Source organism: Symsagittifera roscoffensis, chromosome 5, assembly GCF_963678635.1.
Source record: "Symsagittifera roscoffensis chromosome 5, txSymRosc1.1, whole genome shotgun sequence".
Classification (NCBI taxonomy): Eukaryota; Metazoa; Xenacoelomorpha; order Acoela; family Convolutidae; genus Symsagittifera; species Symsagittifera roscoffensis.
The window spans coordinates 59,777,717-59,797,334 of record NC_087066.1 but is presented as its reverse complement, the minus strand read 5'-3'; the positions used below and the strand labels follow the sequence as shown (position 1 = coordinate 59,797,334).

General features: G+C 34.8%; 2 protein-coding genes across 4 annotated transcripts in view; both read right to left on the bottom strand.

The window, feature by feature from the left end:
- The window catches only part of LOC134845494 (guanine nucleotide-binding protein subunit beta-1-like), a 492,858-nt gene that overhangs the window by 53,096 nt on the left and 420,144 nt on the right, over nt 1–19,618 (bottom strand). The window lies entirely within an intron of this gene.
- LOC134845510 (uncharacterized) lies at nt 7,157–16,363 on the bottom strand. The gene is made up of 3 exons (XM_063862434.1): nt 16,252–16,363; nt 9,607–9,813; nt 7,157–7,394 (listed from the first exon to the last, which is right to left on the bottom strand). The coding sequence occupies exons 1-3, from the start codon at nt 16,352–16,354 to the stop codon at nt 7,201–7,203; spliced, it is 504 nt and encodes a 167-aa protein (XP_063718504.1). The 5' UTR covers nt 16,355–16,363; the 3' UTR covers nt 7,157–7,200.

Here is a 19,618-nt window from a genome sequence, read left to right as displayed (position 1 = left end):
GTTGGAAGAGGCAAGAAGTTAATTCTATCATCTGTTACTAAAAACTTTCACGCTGTCATACAAAATCTCAGTTTTAAGACAATTTTAAACTGTTTTCGAGCACGAGGACCCAGGCGCGGTCTGAAAACCGTTTGTGGCGAGATAAGACTTCATTAGGACGTCAACTAAGCAATTCTGGCTTGAGCCTCTCTGATAAGTGCTGCCACCTTTGTGATAGCTATCAAGCCAGAAACACCGTACGAATTTGAGCTACTTCTGTTCGCCGGAATGATCAATCTTTTGCATGCGGTCGGGCATCTTGAGATAACGAGAAAAGAGCATCCTTCTCTATAGAAAGTTTGGGAGACAATACAAAAGTTATTTGCTTCCACGGTCGACGTTTGAGAAATGGTTGTCTCGCGATCTCTTAGGCAAGAGTCAACTTCACCTCCTCACCTGGCTATGCTTAAATGACTACCTTGCACTCCGTCCACGCAATGCTGGCCTCGTCAGCTATGGCAATGGCCAGATGATTGTCATTGCCGCCCGTAATCGAAAATTGAACGAATTGAGCTTGCGCCCTCCAAATGCAGAACTCGCTGCTTGCTTGGCGGATATATCCCATGCGGCGAAGAGTATATACAACTTCGCAGACATTAGGATTATATTTGATGAACTACCTTGACTCTAGATGTCTAATCTGGCGCGAAAACTGACGAAGTTAAGACGCGACGTTCATACACGATATTCACGATAGTCACCCAACCGTAAGCAGTCTATTAACGAATGTGTGGTTCACGAATATGGAGATTTCACGAGAGTGATTTCCAACAATGGTTCAATGGCGACGGTCAACGATCGCTTGAAGAAAGTGGAAGCGAAGAAGTTACTGGAGACAATGGCTAACGGCATTCTTGATGCCTGGGTTAGAAAAGGTGGGGAATACAGTCAAAAAGGGAGCAACTCTACTGATTTTCCAGATGTGGGAGTTTCTACTGGGACATCTAGATTTAACAAATAATTCTAAGATTACCGTGGGGATCTTGGTTTCTAAAGCAAAATATACCACAAAAGCCGCCTTCTAGAAAGATCATGCGAAAGATACCTGAGTCTTGGGGTACTTGAAACCCTGTTGGAAAAAAAAGAATTTTTAGAGAGTATGTTTACGAAAAAAAAGTTTACTCAAGCCCTGGTACAGCGAAAACTGAGTTTTCCTACCAAATTGCAGCTCGCTCTGTTTGAAGTTTTTCCAAGAGGATTGTTTCATATGGGACCAGTCTTCATTTTCAGTAAAGATGCTGAAGTCATGAGAATCGATGATTATTTGTCCCTGATCATTCTGACCCATGGATTGTCGCCGGATTGAAGACGCTTTTAGTAAAAACAACCTCTTGATGCACATATGATTGGTAAAGATAAAAGGCCTTGGACCAGGATCGATCTAGAAAATGACAATGGAGGGTTGCCCTTTTTTTTCTGTATCTTAGCAATGAAGTCAACACCCCCCCCCCCCCAACTAGTTAGAGTACTAGGGGAGTTTGTAACCTGTGTGTACGATCCTGTAGTGACTTATGCCTTCCCGGATCCGCTCGTATCTGCTTACAGATGTTCATTGACCCAGATTAGTCTGGTCAGCGCCCTGTCGGTACTACGCTGTATTGGAACAAATCAAAATTCTTGAGAAAACATGAGTGATGATGTGTTGAGTTCATGAGTGATGATGTGTTGTTTGGATAGATCCAAGATCCCGATTTGGTAGAGTTTATTTTCATGTGTAAATTGCAATCGAGAATGGGAGGGTGTAAGAGAGGTCCGATCGAGCCTCATCCAAGTTTTTCTGCAGTCTTGTTCTTCTCGAGAAGATCTCTTAGGAGATTTTGAAAGTCTCAGCGTGGGAGGAAACAATCAACCTGGTGAAGTACGAGTTGAATTTACTGATCCTTTCGAAAAAAAGTCAATCTTCTAAATGATCCCGAATGTCCTGCATAATTGTTGATTGTTTTTTTGGTTGTTAACAGTTGACAGCCATCGTAATTCTCAATCAATTTGGTTGAAGTAGTTCAAAGTCTAACCATACTTTTGTCCTAAGAAGGAATAAATAGGATAAACCTGTAAGCAAGCTTTGTTGTAATATTTTGAAGGAACCATAGAAAAGACACCGGTGATAATCAGTTTGAAACACTGAATCTTTTCTTTTTGCTTAACTTTGATCTGCATTTGGCAGCTGGGCGTTTTTCTTCTTGTTTTAGGTTACATGGTTCCAGACTTTTGAGAAGAGTTTGCTCACATCCTGGAAAAAGTGACAAAAGTGAGGCTTGAGAAAAGAAGTGAAAAAGTGGCAGGCTTTTGGCAGCCGTCCACGCCTCAAAGATGTTCCTTAGGGGCACGCCAGCCAGGACATATTTACACATTCAGGGGCGAAAAGCAGCGGTAGCCAAATCAGCGAACCAGTGGCTCTCGCACTTAGAGTTCGAACAAGCACGAGGAGCGAATGACGACGCTCACAGTTTACATTGAGCAGAACCAGAACTTGGCTACCTATTTTTGGTAGAACCACTTGATCGTTTTAGAAAAAAAATGCCTGCCACAAACCATCAATAAATGTTGCCATTGTCTGCAAAAAAAAATTGAACAGATTGTAATAAAATCTTCAATTAGCGTTGAAATTTTTCAGAAGGTGCTCGACTTAATATCGAGTAAGAAGGTTTCTATACCTTACGAGGGTAAGATCTTGGTAATCAATATTGACAGATATACCACATTTCTGTCAATATCATCAGGAAAGTTATATATTAATTTAATCTTTGAAAGTAATAAGTCTCAACAAGTCCTCAGCCAGCCGCAAAGGTTAATTTTTCTATTAGAGAAGACCAAGTTCGAATGGATCCTCTTCCAGCGAAAGATCAACTACCGCCTTTATGTCCCATTTCTGCTCGCAACCGCATTTATACAAAAACAGTTTCGATCCTTTCAGTGGCCAAGGTTCGATTTGGGAAGCGAAATTTGTCATCCAAGACTCTCTCAGTAGCCAAGGCTCAGCTGGACATTTCAGGAGTTGGTATCGTTTCCGAGCCCGCATCACCGGTGATGGTCCTCGCAACTTCTTCGCCCAGCTCGGGGGGTATCAGTGGTCCATCGTCAAACGCAAAAGCACAATCTAAGGCACCAGAGGCTACTACCTAGGATGCTAAACCTATCTAAACTCGACGCTCTAATCCTCCTACTAACAGAGTTTAGTTTTCAGCATTTCAAATCATCAATTAGAGGATCAAAAATTTTGAAAAAGCCAATAACTGGTAAAGCAAGCTTATGAATTTGAGAAATTGGCTTGAAAAAGCCAATAACTGGTAAAGCAAGCTTATGAATTTGAGTAATTAAGTATCTGCCTGACAGAGGTTAAAAAATATAGACGAAAAGCAAACTTAGACGAAAAGCAAACTCAAAAATAACCAAATTTATTCAATGCTTTGAGTGCAAGTTGCTTTAAATGTTTCCAAACTTAAATTAACCCATGATTGAGTAAACACTGGTTGTCCAACCGCAAATCAAATTATTCAACCTCACAGTTGTTTGATTTAAGCAATTCAAAAGTGAACCCGGGTTGACCTCCATACACCCAAAATGTTTATCATGCAATTCCATACATCAAGTGTGTGGAAAAACGCTTGACATACTACAACTTTCATTCAATTTGGTTAAATGGTTGAAAAAAGATATAAACTAATTTCTGCGGCTGTCTGATTCTAATTAAACAGTCTGGTGATAAAAAAACCGAGGTTTTAGTTTTTTGAAAAAAATGCTTTACTTAAACGGAAATTGTATGACTAGCATTTTTTTGATGGCGACACACAGGGGCGGATCTAGGATTTTCTCGAGGGGGGGGCGGATTTTCAAAAAGAAATCGAAAATGTTGACGACCTTTTTTTTTAGGTCGACCAAATTGATTTTTTGAGTTCTCCGAAAGCACTGTTTTGCCCCTATTTTTGCAAAATTTTCTGCGCCGCAGGCAAATTTTCGAAAAAACAGTCAAAAAAGGCGTTTTTAGGCACTTTTTGGAAAATGTTGACCAAAAAATTGCGTTTTTTCGGCGCGCGCTCCCCCCTCAAAATTAGTAAATATTGGCGCCCAAAGAGCCTTTAGAAAAATTTTAGGGTCGGTCGGCCAAAAGTGGATTTCTTAAAAAGTACCATTTATGTGTTTGGTTTATATTTTTTGGTTCATAAATTATTTGGTTTGTGGAAAAAAACCTGTCATACAATTTTCATATATGAGTTTGGTTTATATTTTTTGATCCATAAATTTTTTGGTTTAAAGAAAAACACCTGTCATACAATTTTCATATATGTGATTGGTTTATATTTTTTGCTCCATAAATTTTTTGGTTTATAGAAAAGCACCTGTCACACAATTTTCATTTATGTGTTTGGTTTATATTTTTTGGTTCATAAATTATTTGGTTTGTGGAAAAAAACCTGTCATACAATTTTCATATATGAGTTTGGTTTATATTTTTTGGTCCATAAATTTTTTGGTTTAAAGAAAAACACCTGTCATACAATTTTCATATATGTGTTTGGTTTATATTTTTTGGTTCATAAATTTTTTGGTTTATAGAAAAACACCTGTCATACAATTTTCATATATGTGTTTGGTTTATATTTTTTGGTCCATAAATTTTTTTTGTTTATAGAAAAACACCTGTCATACAATTTTCATATATGTGTTTGGTTTATATTTTTTGCTCCATAAATTTTTTGGTTTATAGAAAAACACCTGTCACACAATTTTCATTTATGTGTTTGGTTTATATTTTTTGGTCCATAAATTATTTGGTTTGTGGAAAAACACCTGTCATACAATTTTCATATATGAGTTTGGTTTCTATTTTTTGGTTCATAAATTTTTTGGTTTTTAGAAAAACATCTGTCATACAATTTTCATATATGTGTTTGGTTTATATTTTTTGGTCCATAAATTTTTTGGTTTATAGAAAAACATCTGTCATACAATTTTCATATATATGTTTGTTTTATATTTTTTGGTCCATAAATTTTTTGGTTTATAGAAAAACACCTGTCATACAATTTTCATATATGTGTTTGGTTTATATTTTTTGGTCCATAAATTTTTTGGTTTGTGGAAAAAAACACCTGTCATACAATTTTCATTCAAATGCTAGTCATAGAGATTTCATTGAAATTATATGATAAGAGGTTTTGGTCAACCCGGGTACTATACAAAATCGATTTAAAGTTTTGCAATCAAATTTTAATGATAATTTTGATCGGTTCTGTGATCCAACACTCTTTTTATTTTTGTGTAACTTGATTCTATCAAAACAATGTTGTAGGATCTATTCTTTTACCCAAAATGTCAGTTTTGTACAAACAGTTGCTGTCAAATTCAGTCATTTTACGATCAACTAATTAGCTTGACGTTTAATTTCCTAGGACATGTCATAACTTCTTGTTTTGAGTTTGTAAGATGTAGGGACCAGGTGCCGCAGTCCGTACCTCAAAGAACCTTGCAAGAACGGTATGCGAGGACCAGTTTTTTAGGGTGGCGACCCTCATGATGGAGCGAACGATCGTTGGAAATTTATTTTACGTTGTTTTTCGCCAATCAGAATTGAGTGTTTGAACAATTCAAAAAAATGCCAATTACTCACAGAAAGCGATTATATATAATCATTAAACTTAATATTGACCGAAAAAAGTAAACAGATATATTTTTTCAAAAAATGAGTTTTCAAAAATGTTCAACAAATTTATTGTTCCAACTTTCAAAATAAGACGAAAAAATTGTGCTCGAGCTGGTTTTTTGTAATCCAGATAATTTCAATTTTTTAACTAGCATATCTTGATGGCTCTTTCTATTTAACGAAAATTTATTGTCGACCGGAGCTCAGAATCGATTTATGTTTTACCTGCAATCTTTTTTTGTAAAGTTATGAGATTTAAAAATTGCTAATTTGACCAATTTGGGATTATTAATACACGATATACTTTGTGCAATTAACACGTACGGGGTGATTTAATCCGTATCTAAAACTATTCCAAATTGAAGTGAAGCAAGTCATCTGATCTATTTATTGCTTTGCTGGATGCTAAATACATGCTAAATATTTTGTAAATTACATAGCGTGTGGGGATTAGTTTTACTAAAAAAATCAGAAACATTTATTTTTGAATTTTAAAAAATTTCATCAATTTTTTGAAAGCAAACACTAGTTCATGTTAATTAAAAGCTGTCGGATTACTCAGGGCGTTGCCTTGATACGAGTTTTTTTGTTGCATATCTCCATGAAAGGTGGAGCAAACTTTTGATGCGCTGATATAATTTTTTTTTCTGTTTATAATGACTCTGATTTTGCGCAAAAGTCATTTCGCCAAAGGGAACGTCGTGCAGTTCCGATTGGTTGAATGTTTTCCATCATTTAAACCCCCTGTCAAAAAAAAAATTAGCAGCCCAACTTTTAGAATGAAGAACTGAAATATAGGTTTTTTTAGCCGATTTTGATTGACAGCTTGATGGAATGACGGAAGTAAAAAAGCGCTTATTCTGGGTTTAAGCTTCCCAAATTCAAACAATCATCTCACAATTTATCAATAAAGCTCTAGGCAATGTGTTGATTTATAGCGAACTTTTGTTGTCCACAATCAGAAGGCCGAAAGACAAGAAAGCCGAAAGCGAAAGCATGGTGCGAGGAAATAGCAACGCAAAAAAATAAACAGAGTCAGAATCAGACAACTAAGGTAAACCTCAGCTATTTGTTTTGTGAGTTTGATAACAAAAAAGAGCTGTACTTTTTTGGGTTTTGGCTCTTTAGATAGAGGAAAACCTGTTTTTGAGAACAAGCTAGATTTTGAAAGCAGTAATAATAATCATAATAAATGCAATGAGGTGTTAACTACAAATTAAACCTATTAAATCTATCGTTCTGTTTAAATTTTTAATTTGAAAAATTGGCTATTTTATGGAACAATTTGTGCTTAAATTTGTATGATGAAAACTTTTTGCTAGCTTATGCAAAAAATATACACGAAAAAGCGGACATTTTCAATCTTCCACCAAAGTTTATTCATCTTTATTGCCTTCATTTTTCGAAGTGAGATATTTTAATTTTTATTTAAGTAGGATTTTAGTTTTAAGGAAAGACATCGCATAATAGGGAGATGTATAGTTCAGTCCATGTTGAGAACTGTTATTCCAGTTTGGAATTTACAGCAGCACTCCGTGCACTTGAACTTCACATACATTCAAGAATCCCACAGAGTTGCTGATCCAGATGAAGCTTCCAGGAGATGCACAGTAGACTCTGTGCCACTCGCCTGGTCTCTCGACAACCACCGTCTCACAGTAGTAGTTGCAGTAGAACCCAACACATGTATTAACGGCAATTTCATCTCCAACAACTCAAACAAATAAATTAGTGACGTTTATGGTCTGGCTTTTAGAAACAAGAGAGCAGCAACAAGGCATCATGGGAACCACAAAAAAAAGAGAGAGAAAAAAAGAAAATTAATATTAGAGTAATTGCGAGTTACGCGCCATCATAAAAAAATCGTGGTTATTTCAGCTTTCTCCTAAAGTTGCCGGATGTAGCGACCGTTTTTCATTCAGTTGCAAAATAGTGAATAGCTATGATTGGCCAGGATTCATAAGCTTCTATTATTTTGCTACTAGATGCAAAATATGTCTGGTAATATTTGATAACCCTAGGGAACTTACATGGAAAATAACAAAAGTCTCATTTGTTTCGGAAATTTAATAATCTATTCGTAAAGCCGTAAAGCAAAAACAGTTTGAGAATAATTATAATGGAAGTCAAAGCGTTCCGCGTAGTGGATTTAGCGGGCATTACGAGGTCGCATTTTTGTGAAGAAAAACGTCCATTTAGAACGCACTTTGGCACAAGTTATTTAATATTTTTGAATAAAAAAAGTGGCAAAAAGTGGGGAACCGGACCGCGCTACTAGACAATTGGAACGTCTTCATTTTTGCTAGCGCCTTTTTATAGCCGGTCTTTCGCATGAAATTTTGATTTTGACTTTTAATCATTTTTAAGACCGGAAACACTTTTTCAAAAACGTTCTTGTACCTACACCAGCATGTTTTATGACCTTGAAAAACGCCACCTCCAAGGTCAATTATTGAGTAACAGTAAAATAATAATGGCTCACAAACATTATGAAATGTCTCAACAACCTTTAAAATATGATAATAGATTGCGTCCTTCTGTTTTCTCTATTTTACAATTATCTCTTCTAATAAACCAAAAACGAATTGTTACGAATGACTGCAATTAACACATGATACATGATAAAAATTCCACCTCTGGAGCCAATATAGTAATAGCCAAATGAAATTCAAAACTAAATGTTTGAACGCTTGCACTTAAAAAGCCAACGTTTACAGATATGTCTCTGGATTGCGCAAACAAAAAGTCAATCACCACCTTATTTTGATTTCTGCATCGGAATTATCAAAAGGAAAAGTTTATTTGAAACCAAAAATAATTGAGGAATCCAATTGCAAAATTTTGGAAACCACTGGCAAGTTTTAGATACCAAGGAAAAAACATCAGCCAAATGCCACTAGAAACCAAAATTTTAATAGAGCTTACTTCTACGGCCTCCATACATACATCCTATACATATTACGAAATAAAAATGAGTTCATTAAATTATGTATCGCGTTTTTGCGAATATTAAACAAATTAATTTTAAATTAGTTTTTTCCTTGAAAATATTTAAAACATTTCACTCATTGGATTAACAAATTTTTTTTGCAACAAAAAAATTTGATCTTTCGTGAAACTGGTTAAACTGCCGTAAGAGTTTTATTAGCGAAAGCTTGCTCAATTACATTTAACTATTTTCAACATAGTTTTTTTAATGCGCTGGTGCATGGGTTTAAATGAAAAAGATATTGTTTTTGCAATTTTTGAGTGGTGATGATAGTGTTTGCAATTTTTTGAAGCATCACGCTATAGTTTTGTTCTCCGAAAAAATTACCATTAAAATTGTTCAAGGCATCGAAACTTCCTAGAAAAAGATACCTAGCAGACATGCAGTAAACTCGTTAAGCGTTGCCTTGTCATTCAGCTAATCAAGCCAAATTTTTAGAGAAAGCTATAAGAAACACGAATAAAAAAGATTTCATATACCACGAAAGCCAAAATTTTTTTTTAATATTGCGTTATGTCTTTTTACATAAAAAGGAATTATTTTTCCATTTAGTCGCAAAAAATTAATAATTACTATTGAATTGGTTGTTGGTTGTTGTTTGTTGAATTTCAGGTAATTGAATGGAACGTTGTATTGGGACTGAAAAAACGGATGAGAAAGCATATCAAAAATTATTTTTGCTCTTTTTTGTAATGATTTAAGGTAAATATTATTACAATGGTTTAAGGTACATTTTAACGGAGGCTTGAAGAAAATCTCTATATCTGAGAATTCCAACGGTTCGGATTTTTTTTTGAAATTTTTTATCTAATAAGAACAATGGTACGGCGAAAAACGCAATAGCGAGATAAAATGTCAAGTTCAAGAGTTCAAACTTCTTTTTTTTAAAAGTATTCTTCAATTCAAGTATTTCGGGTGTTCTTTTCAGAGCACGCACCTGATGTTGTAGAAACGAGTATTTCAGCGAAGTGGATGTCTGCAATCCCTTCCTGAAGATCAAGGTAAACGTTGTCCTGAGAAGCCACATCTGTCCAGCCCGTATAGCAGTCGAGCACGGACCAGTCGCCATCGACCATCAACTGCTCGTCGTTTAAAGTGCCCGAGTTGTATTGACTCGGCTCCAGTGGTATTTGAATCGGTGACGCTGCAAATAGGCCGGATTGCACTCAACTTTATTGATGAAAATGCAGTTGAAATTTGGCAATCTTCAAACCCCAATAACTTTACGAAAAAAGATCACAGGTGAAATATCTTTTCAAATTTAAGCTTAGGATAGCTTTCGAATGATGTAAAAATTTCTGTCAAACATGGCTAGTTAAAAAGTCGAAATTTGTCTGAAGAAAAAAACCCACACCGAGCACAAATATTCCGTTACTTTCGTTATCGAAAGTCGGAACAAAAATTTTCATATATATTTCAACCGTTTGTACAAATTGCTGATGAATTATAAAACGTTATGATTTAGAAAAAAAAACATCTTTCCTGATGATAAACTAAACGTGACATCGGAAATTGTCTTCTTTTTGATCACAAACTCTTAGTCTTGAAACTTTTTGGGGTCTTTTTGGTTGTACCCCTCTAAATGAATAAAATTGGCAACTCAAACTTCGGGTTGAAATTGAAAGCTCGGAAGCCGTTGGAACAAACAATTAAATACCACTCGAGTGCAATTAGCAGCTGTTCGATTAGGAATCAAAATTATATATCAAATTTATCACTTCCTAATCGAGCAGCTGCTAATTGCACGCGAGTGGTATTTAATTGTTTGTTTCCCTCGCTTTCGCGCTTTCAATTTCAACTCGAAATTTGAATTGCCAAATTTATCCATTTGGGAGGTATAACCGGAAAGACTCTTTTTTCCTGACAGAAAACAAAACAAAAAAAAACAAAGACAAACACGAACTTAATTATAAATCTCAATCACTCCGTTCATTGACGTTTAAAATTAAAGTATCTTGATTCTCAGCGAAGAGTGACTTGAAGATTATAAACTCAAAACCTTCTTTTTATAACAGTTTCTTTTAAAATTGATTTTTAAGCGATCCACAATTCAAATTGCAAATAAAAAATCTGCTTGTGACAAATTTTTAAACCTCTGCTTGTGACTATTTTTTAAACATGAACCAAATTTTGAATCTCAATCATTCCTTTCATTGACGTTTAAAATTAACGTATTTTGATTCTCAGCGAAGAGTGAATTGAAGCTTATAAAAAAACTCAAACCTTTTTTATCAAGTTGGAAACAACATTTTCTGAAATTTTTCATCAATCGAATCACAATATCAAACGCATTTATATGATATATCACTCACTTTTTTCGAGACTACTTTGCTGATGAGATTTTGCATAGGAAACAAGACTGCTCGTATCAGAGCGAAGCCCTGAATGTTCCGACTGCCTTTTAAGGTTTATGGAGCCGTAATAACATTTAAAAATTCAATGAAATAAAATAAAATAATTTTTTTTTCTGAATTTGAAATTTCTTATGAAAATCATCCCCCCACACGCCATTTAAAGTACAAAAGGTTAGATTTCGCTCCTTGTAAAAAACCATTTATGGCAAATAAGCTTCTTTTAACCAATTTGGAACGATTTTTAAGACGGATTAACTCTCCACTTACGCGTTAATAGCGCGAAATATATCGCGCGTTAATTGTCCCAAATTGGCCAAAATGGCAATCTTTAAACCCCCGTAACTTTACGAAAAATGATCACACGTGAAATATGTTTTCAAGTTTGAGCTCAAGACAACAATACCTTTCGAATGATATTAAAAAATTCCGTCAAAAATGGCTAGTTAAAAAGTCGAAATTTGTCTGAAGAAAAAAAAACACCCCGAGCACAAATATTCCGTTACTTTCGTATCGAAAATCGGAACAAAATTCAAATCTAAGTTCTTTCTCCCTTTCTTTCCTGGTTGGAAATAAAGCTAAATTATAAATAAGGCTAGCCGGTTGCTGTGCACAGAATGTTCCGACCACATTAATAGAAAAGCTCAATAAACACTTTTTTATCTTCAAATTAGCCTTGTTTCTTCTGCGTGGTCTAGTTATAGTACTATAAAAACGCGGCAAAAATTAGTGAATGAGGCATAAAATGCTAAATTGTCTTAAAAAATAAACAAAAAAATAAAAGAAAAAGAATCAAAAAGAAATTTCTAAAAAATTGTCTAGTTTTACCACTAACAATTTAAAATTTGTAGGAAAATTTAATAGCCGAAAAGCGCTGAATAAAGCCCCAAAAACCGGTTTTGTTTTTTTAGTAAAATGCTAATTTTTATATATAATGAGCTTGAAATTATAACGATCGAACTCGCTTTTCTCGCTCGAAATTAGACTAAAACTTAAAAATTTTCACCAAGTTTTTTCTCAACACTGGTAAAAATTTTTGTGTTGTAATGATGTCGTTCAAATCACAACTAAAAGTTCTTTAACATGATATATCACTCGATCCATTCCGATGATTATTTGTTGTACCTGATTTTACATGGAAAGCAAAAAAAAAGAAACAAAAAATTTAAACACACCTGCATACTTTTCAATTGACCAGAAGAACAATCAGATCACCTTTGTTTAACTGATTATTCATTAGAAAAAACTGCTCCGTATCAGGGTAGAACTGCTCCATAACAACGGAAAAAATATATGCTATCTTTAAAAATATTTTCGGGTTTTTTCGCCTCAACAAAGTACAGAGCGTTGTTTTTTGCGCATATTAGCGCTTCACTTGGTTCACTTAGCTTAGGTCGGTTTTATTTTAAGTTTTCTGCTAAAGGCTACCTAAAAACAGGAAATTTTTTTGTTGTCAGTGATTTTTTAAATGTATCATTGCCAGTTAACACAATTTTGCCAAAATTCTTACAATTTTTTTTTGCCAGTTAACACAAAGCCCTGTTTTTTTGGGAGGTATCAGTAGGTCTGTGCTTGAATAGCTTCACTGGAGCTGATGTTTTTAATAAGCGATTCGTTTAAGTTTCACTCTTTTGGCCTAAAAGTAATTCTGATCTTAAAGCATAAAAGTTTTCAAAATAGGAAATTAAAAATAAGTTTTTGACATTGGCAAAGCTGTAGAATTGTTTCATTGCGTCTAATCATGGCGGAAGTTGATTGTATTTGATATACCACCAGAATTTATCCTAGCATTAATTGTCGTCACCATATTCAGATATAACTTGAAGTATCGATTTTGTATATCTGCGGAGACAGAGATAGCCGTTTGATATGCAAATAGCACAGAATTCTCAGATCAAAACCATGAAAAAAAAAGTTCTTCATTGTAGTGTCACGTTAGGGGTGGTGTGATTCGAGAACTATATAATTACGGAGAAAAAACGAGCACATTAAGCGTGATCGACAAAACATTTAGCTGCAGGACTATGTCGAAACACCAGTATATCAAAAACAAACCAAGGTTGAAACGCAAAAACTCTGAACTCTGAATGGAAATCATGTTAAAAAAAGCTGCCGCTAAAAAAGATCTTCTGGGTCAAAATTATAACCGCGGTGGCACTTCTGAAAACAAAAAGCACGAAAAAGAATGTGCGCAAACAATTTAACCAAAAACTATAATAGAAAACACTACTTTAAATATTTAGAATTTTAGCAATGGCAGAAAACAAAAAATCTAAACTAAAACAAGACTGCTCGTATCAGGGCGAAGCCCTGATTGTTCCGACTGCCTTTCGAGGTTTATCGAGCAGTAATAACATCTAAGAATTAAATGAAATAAAACAAACTGAAAAAAAAAATTCTAAAATTTGAAATTTTGTATTAAAATCATCCCCACACACGCCATATAAAGTACAAAAAGATAGATTTCGCTCCTTGAAACAAATCAATTATGGCAAATAAGCTTCTTTCAACCAATTTGGAACGATTTTTAAGACGGATTAAATCTCCGCTTACGCGTTAATAGCGCGAAATATATCGCGCGTTAATTGTCCCAAATTGGCCAAAATGGCAATCTTTAAACCCCCGTAACTTTACGAAAACTGATCACAGGTAAAATATATTTTCAAATTTAAGCTCAGGGCAACAATGGCTTTCGAATGATACAAAAAAATTCCGTCAAAAATAGCTAGTTAAAAAGTCGAAATTTGTCTGAAGAAAAAAAAAACCCACCCCGAGCAAAGATATTCCGTCACTTTCGTATCGAAAGTCGGAACAAAAATAGGGTAAGAATGACTAGAATATCAGTTGAGACTTTCAATATGAGTTTGAAACGTTTTATTGAACTCTTTTCAACAGTTTACCCATAGAGTGTCATTTCTTGAGCAATAAATAATTACATTGTACTGATACCTAATGATCAAGGGGAATTTTTCAAAATTTGAGAATATATCAAAGAAAAAATTCAATACAGATTTCAATAATTTCAATAACTACTTATTGATTAATAAATAATGTGCAATTGCACAAGTATTAACAAAATTGGTTCAAGATTGTTTTGATACACATTGCCTTAAATTGGCTCAAATGACTTTAGTCTGTAAAAAAGATAACCTGGCAGATCATTCAATTTCTCGACCAATAGCCTTGCTGCCAGTGATAGATAGTTCCTAAAAAGACATATATATATATATATATATATATATATATATATATATATATATATATATATACAGCCACTTGATAATTAAAAACCAAAGAATCAACATATATCAGTTTCCAATCATGCCGAGGAGCAACTGAATAAATGTCCTTATCGAAACACTTAAACTCTCATTATAATTGTGAAAAGAATTCGATACAGTAGATCACTTACTGCATTTGAAAAATGCAAGTCTTATGGACTGAGAGATGCGATTGATCAGATACAAAGATCTTGGTTTGTAAAAAGCAGTATGTTGCCGACAAGCATCCAATTTGAAAACTAAAAGAGTTCGCTCGAGTGTTTCTCACGTAATTTCTCTTGGTCTACTACTTTCGTAAGTCTCAGTGATGAGGTGAATACAAACCCGGGAATTACGCAATCTATATTATACACAGACTATATGATTTAGGTAACGAACACAGATGAATACCCTGCAGATGAATGTTCAACATCTGAATATTCAACATCTGATTGAATGTTCAACATATGATGTACCCTGCATATGAATGTAGACAGATGAATGTTCGACATCTGGCTACTTTGAAAAAAAAACGAGTAAACCAAAACAAGCGTACTTTAATGATCAGCCAATTCAGCAAAAAAAAATATTCACAAGTTTGGAATTCACTAGATTAACAGCTGACCTTCAATTAGCATATTGATTTTCTGGGTAAAAACGCTTTGAGGAATTTAAGTATAAGTTAAGGAAATTTTTTTCGATCAAGAGTCTTCTAACAGCTTACAACATTTAAGTGCAGCCTATAATACCAAATGTTTTTAGGTTTACGCATCATAAAGAAGACTAAGAAGATACCCTAAGCCAAAAAGTGAAGCGCTGATTCAGTTTTTATTTAACAGCACGTAAAAATAAATCAATGCAAAAATGAAGATCGAAAAACAAACTGACAACAAATTGACAAATTCTAAATTTCAGAAAATTATTCAAATATTGAATTGCTCATTAGGGATAACGAATAGAAAAAATCTTTACAGATGCGAATTACTAAAGCAGAGAACCAATAGGAGTACGCAAAACTCAAATCAGTCAATTAATTGTTGTTAGGTTGAAAAAATGTTTTAAGCTCAATCAAAAGTATCATTCTAATTTTCTTGAAAATATAAAAAACATTTGTCTCTGAAAAGTGAAATCATTCAATTGTTTTGTTTTGGGCTGCTACAATCTTGATGACGAAGAGCTTTATAGAAAAATTTCTCCTACTCAAATAGAACCGATGATGATTTTTCTGCCTTTTTTGTATAAACATTCCTTTTCTCGTTCTTAGGCGGAAAGCACTACAAACTGAAATCTAGTTGTATCGAGTTGGAGTGATTTTTTTAACCATCTGAGATGAATGGATCATTTTTGGATGGTTAAGAAGGTTTGTCAAGATGGGATAAATAAATAGCTCCTGATTATCCAGTTTTATATTAAAGCAAACTGTATATAACTAATCAGTCGAGCTAAAAATCATTCAAATTGATCCGATGCACCGCAATCGTTTCAGATAATGCGTACCTTCTTACATGTATCATTGTGTGTTTCAGAAAAAAAAGCGGTAAATTTTTTGGGTTTTTTCACTTTCAAACCCAGCCCTGAATTTCAATTTGAAAAACGGCTTTAACTTTGTTAGAGTGCAATGAGACTTCGCATAGTGAATAAACTAACAATTGAGAACAGATTTGTTTTTCAAATTTTTTAATCTTAACCTCACGCATTTAGCGACAGTATTTCACGTATAACAACTATAAAGTTAGAAAAATGGGAAGTGGGGGGGGGGAAGGGGGGGGGAGTGGATTAGAGTAGTTTTTTTGTTAGCAAAATTTTGTTGCTCTTGCACAATTAAGGGCAATTGAAAAATTCAGAGTTTCGACCTGATAAGAGCAGTCTTGCATAATTCAGGCAGGAAAATTATCTGTTACCCTTTGAAATTGTTTCCATTTGTCCTGGAACAAAATTTTTTTGTTCAATGTATTCCATTATTTTGCCTACCTTCACCTGGGCGGTCAGCCAATTTAGTCAAACCCATAGTCACGTCCGCGTCAAACTCCCGTAGACCCAAAATGTCAATTTCATTCTTCTCAATCTTGTTCATGAGGAGCTCAATCTGAACGGATAGACAGGGTGATCTACTTAAAAATTCCCTCTCCTTTTGCTACAGTGAGACGACAAATTTCATTAGCACAAGAGAGAGAGTCTCAAAGTGCAATACTGTTTTTTATGATTAAATTAGTCTGTTTTTGAGAAATTGGATTTTAAGCCTATAAATTTGCGAATTGTTTTTCAAAAAAGTAGGCACAATCTTTTTTAAAATGGTAGTTAGTTGGTTTTCTTAAACGATAAAGGGGGTTGAATTGTAAGCAGATCCGGATCCCTGCATTGGTCCCAGTGAACACGCACAAGTTCCGTTGTCGCTAACGCCTCCCCCGAATGACCCGCCGATATCGCCGTTTAGAATGAGTGTTTCCAGACTGTCCACCCGGGATTCCAGAGATTCCAGAAGTCGAGATTGTACCAAGGTATCTTCCGCGTTGTGGTTATCGATTTCAACTCTGAGCCGATCAACCTCGAGGTCCATGGTATCTTAAAATGGAAAGCCATTATTTTTTGTGTTCTCAAGCGAAAGTTATCATAAATAGACTTCGTTATAAGGATAGATAAAAAGGAATCATTGTGTCGATTAAAATGTGCCTGCAGTTTCTTTTTTGAAAAAAAGATTTTATCTTGAAAAAAAATATATTTCCATCAGGGGATGTATCGAGGTCTCCAGATAAATCGAATTATAAAAAAAACAAGACTGCTCGTATCAAGGCAAATCCTTGAATGTTCCGACTGCTTTTTAAGGTTTATAGAGCAGTATTAACGAAAAAAATTAAATGTAATAAAATAAAAAGAATTTTTTTTTCTTCTAAACTTTGAAATTTTTGGTTCTTTTTCCTTTTCCCCCCACCTCACACAAGCATCATTTTTATGATCTAAGGAGTGGTTTTACAAAGTTGATTATGGAAACCAAATATGTTTTTCGTGGCCTAATTAGTCTGCATGTCAATTTTCATGACAATCGGACAATGTGAACAGTAATTTGAATTACAAAAACTCATCCCCCCATATGTCATAAAAAGTACAAACAATATAGATTTCGCTCCTTGCAACCAGTCAATTATGGCAAATAAGCTTCTTTCAACCACCAACTTGGAAAAATTTCTAAGACGGATTAAATCTCCGCTTACGCGTTAATAGATCGAAATATATCGCGCGTTAATTGTCCCAAATTGGCCGAAATGGCAATCCTTAAACCCCCATAACTTTACGAAAATGATAGCAGGTGAATTATCTTTTCAAATTTAAGCTCAGGACACCAATACTTTCTGAATGATATTAAAAACTTCGGTCAAAAATGGCTTGTTAAAAAGTCGAAATTTGTCTGAAGAAAAAAAAACCCACCCTGAGCACAAATATTCCATAAATTCGTATCGAAAGTCGGAACAATAATTGGAAAACTTCCATTTCGAGCACAGATAATGGCTCTTTTCCAGTTGTCCCCTTTCAAAAGACCGAGTTTTATGTTTGTTTAACGTGTTATTGCGGCTAATTGCGTGGTGTTGCTGTAAAGTATGACAAACAAGTCTGTTCAGAATTGTCGATTCGTTCACCACGCCAAATTTCATTGCATTATGACAACGTTAAACAGACTTTTCAAAACTGAATTTGAAAGGGGGGAACTGAAAAAGAGCCCAGATATTTTGTTTATTAGATATATCAAGAGCCGCTTACGCTCCACAGGGGAGGTGATTGACTCATGATTTGACTTGAATCTTCTAATGCTGGCCAGTTTTCTACAAAAACCATGCTTCAATGTATTGATTGAAATTCAATTTTTCCAGCGAATTTCTTGCAACACTGCGCAAAGTGACAACAAGACTGCTCGCATCAGGGCGAAGCCCTGATTGTTCCGAGTGCCTTATAAGGTCTATGGAGCAGTGATACCATGAAAAATATAAAATGTAATAAAAAAAATATATTAAAAAAATTGAGTGAGATTTTCAAATACGAAGTGATTTTAAGTACGACGTGATTTTAGGCACGAAGTGATAGATTTGGCTCCTATTAACAAATCAATTATGACATATAAGTTTCCTTGAACCGATTTGCAACGATTTCTAAGATGAATTAAATCTCGTTTACGCGTTAATAGCTTAAAATACATCACGCGCTAATTGTCCCAAATTGGCAAAAATAGCAACCTTTAAACCCCCGTAATTTTACAAAAAATGATCACAGGTGAAAAATTTTTTCAAATTTAAGCCGAGGACAACAATAGTTTTCGAATGATATTTTAAAAAATCCGTCAAAATTGGCTAGTTAAAAAGTCGAAATTTGTCTCTAGAAAAAAAAACCACCCCGAGCACACATATCCCGTTACTTTCGTTACGAAAGTCGGAACAATAAACAAACGCAGCGGAGAGGTTTACCTAGTCTGTTTTGGATGAGAGTGATTTGTGTATTTAATTCTTTAAGCTGCTGCCGGCTGATGTCTGAGTCGCTCGCCTGTAGAAGCCTCAATTTTTGCAACTCTGAACCAATAGATGCTACGTGTGCTGAAAATAAAAAAAATTAAATGAGACAAAATTAGTTTCAAGATTCCCTGAAAGTAAGATTATCTTGTGCACGATTATTTTTCAGGGAAACACGCAAAAACTACAAACCAACAAACCATTTTTTTCGTACTTGGTAAAAATCTAACGAACGTGTCGCGTGGATCAAAAAATTAGCAACAAAGCTACAAATTTTCGTAAATTTCAGATATAATGTGCGCTTTGCCATCTACTGAAAAAAAATTTTTTGACTCGGATCTAGGACTTTCTCGAGGGGGGGGGGGGGCGGATTTTCAAAAAATGTTCGATAAGTTTTCGTCCTTTTCTTAGGTCGAACAAAATGATTTTCCGAGCTCCCCCCAAGCACTAAAAAGACCCTATTACCCTGTTTTGGATACAAATTTCAGCGCTGCAGGCAAAATTTTGAAAAAAGCAGGCCAAAATTAGCGTTTTTAGGCACTTTTTGGAAAACTTTTATCGAAAAATTGCGCTTTTTCTCCCCCTTAAAAACTAGTATATATTGGCACCGAAGGCGCCTTTAGGGTTCGTCAGCCAAAAATGGGTGTCTCAAAATAGTACAAATGGGGACCCTTTGTGTCGGCAGCGAACCGAATCCTTGAGATGGAAGGAGCGTCCCCCCTCCCCCCTGTGGTGGCTGTCATACATCACGCCTTATGTTAGATCATGATAACCCACTTGAATGTTAAAGTGTTGTTCGCAATTAAAGTGTCAAGGTCGGGACAGGTACCCCAATCGTGACAGTG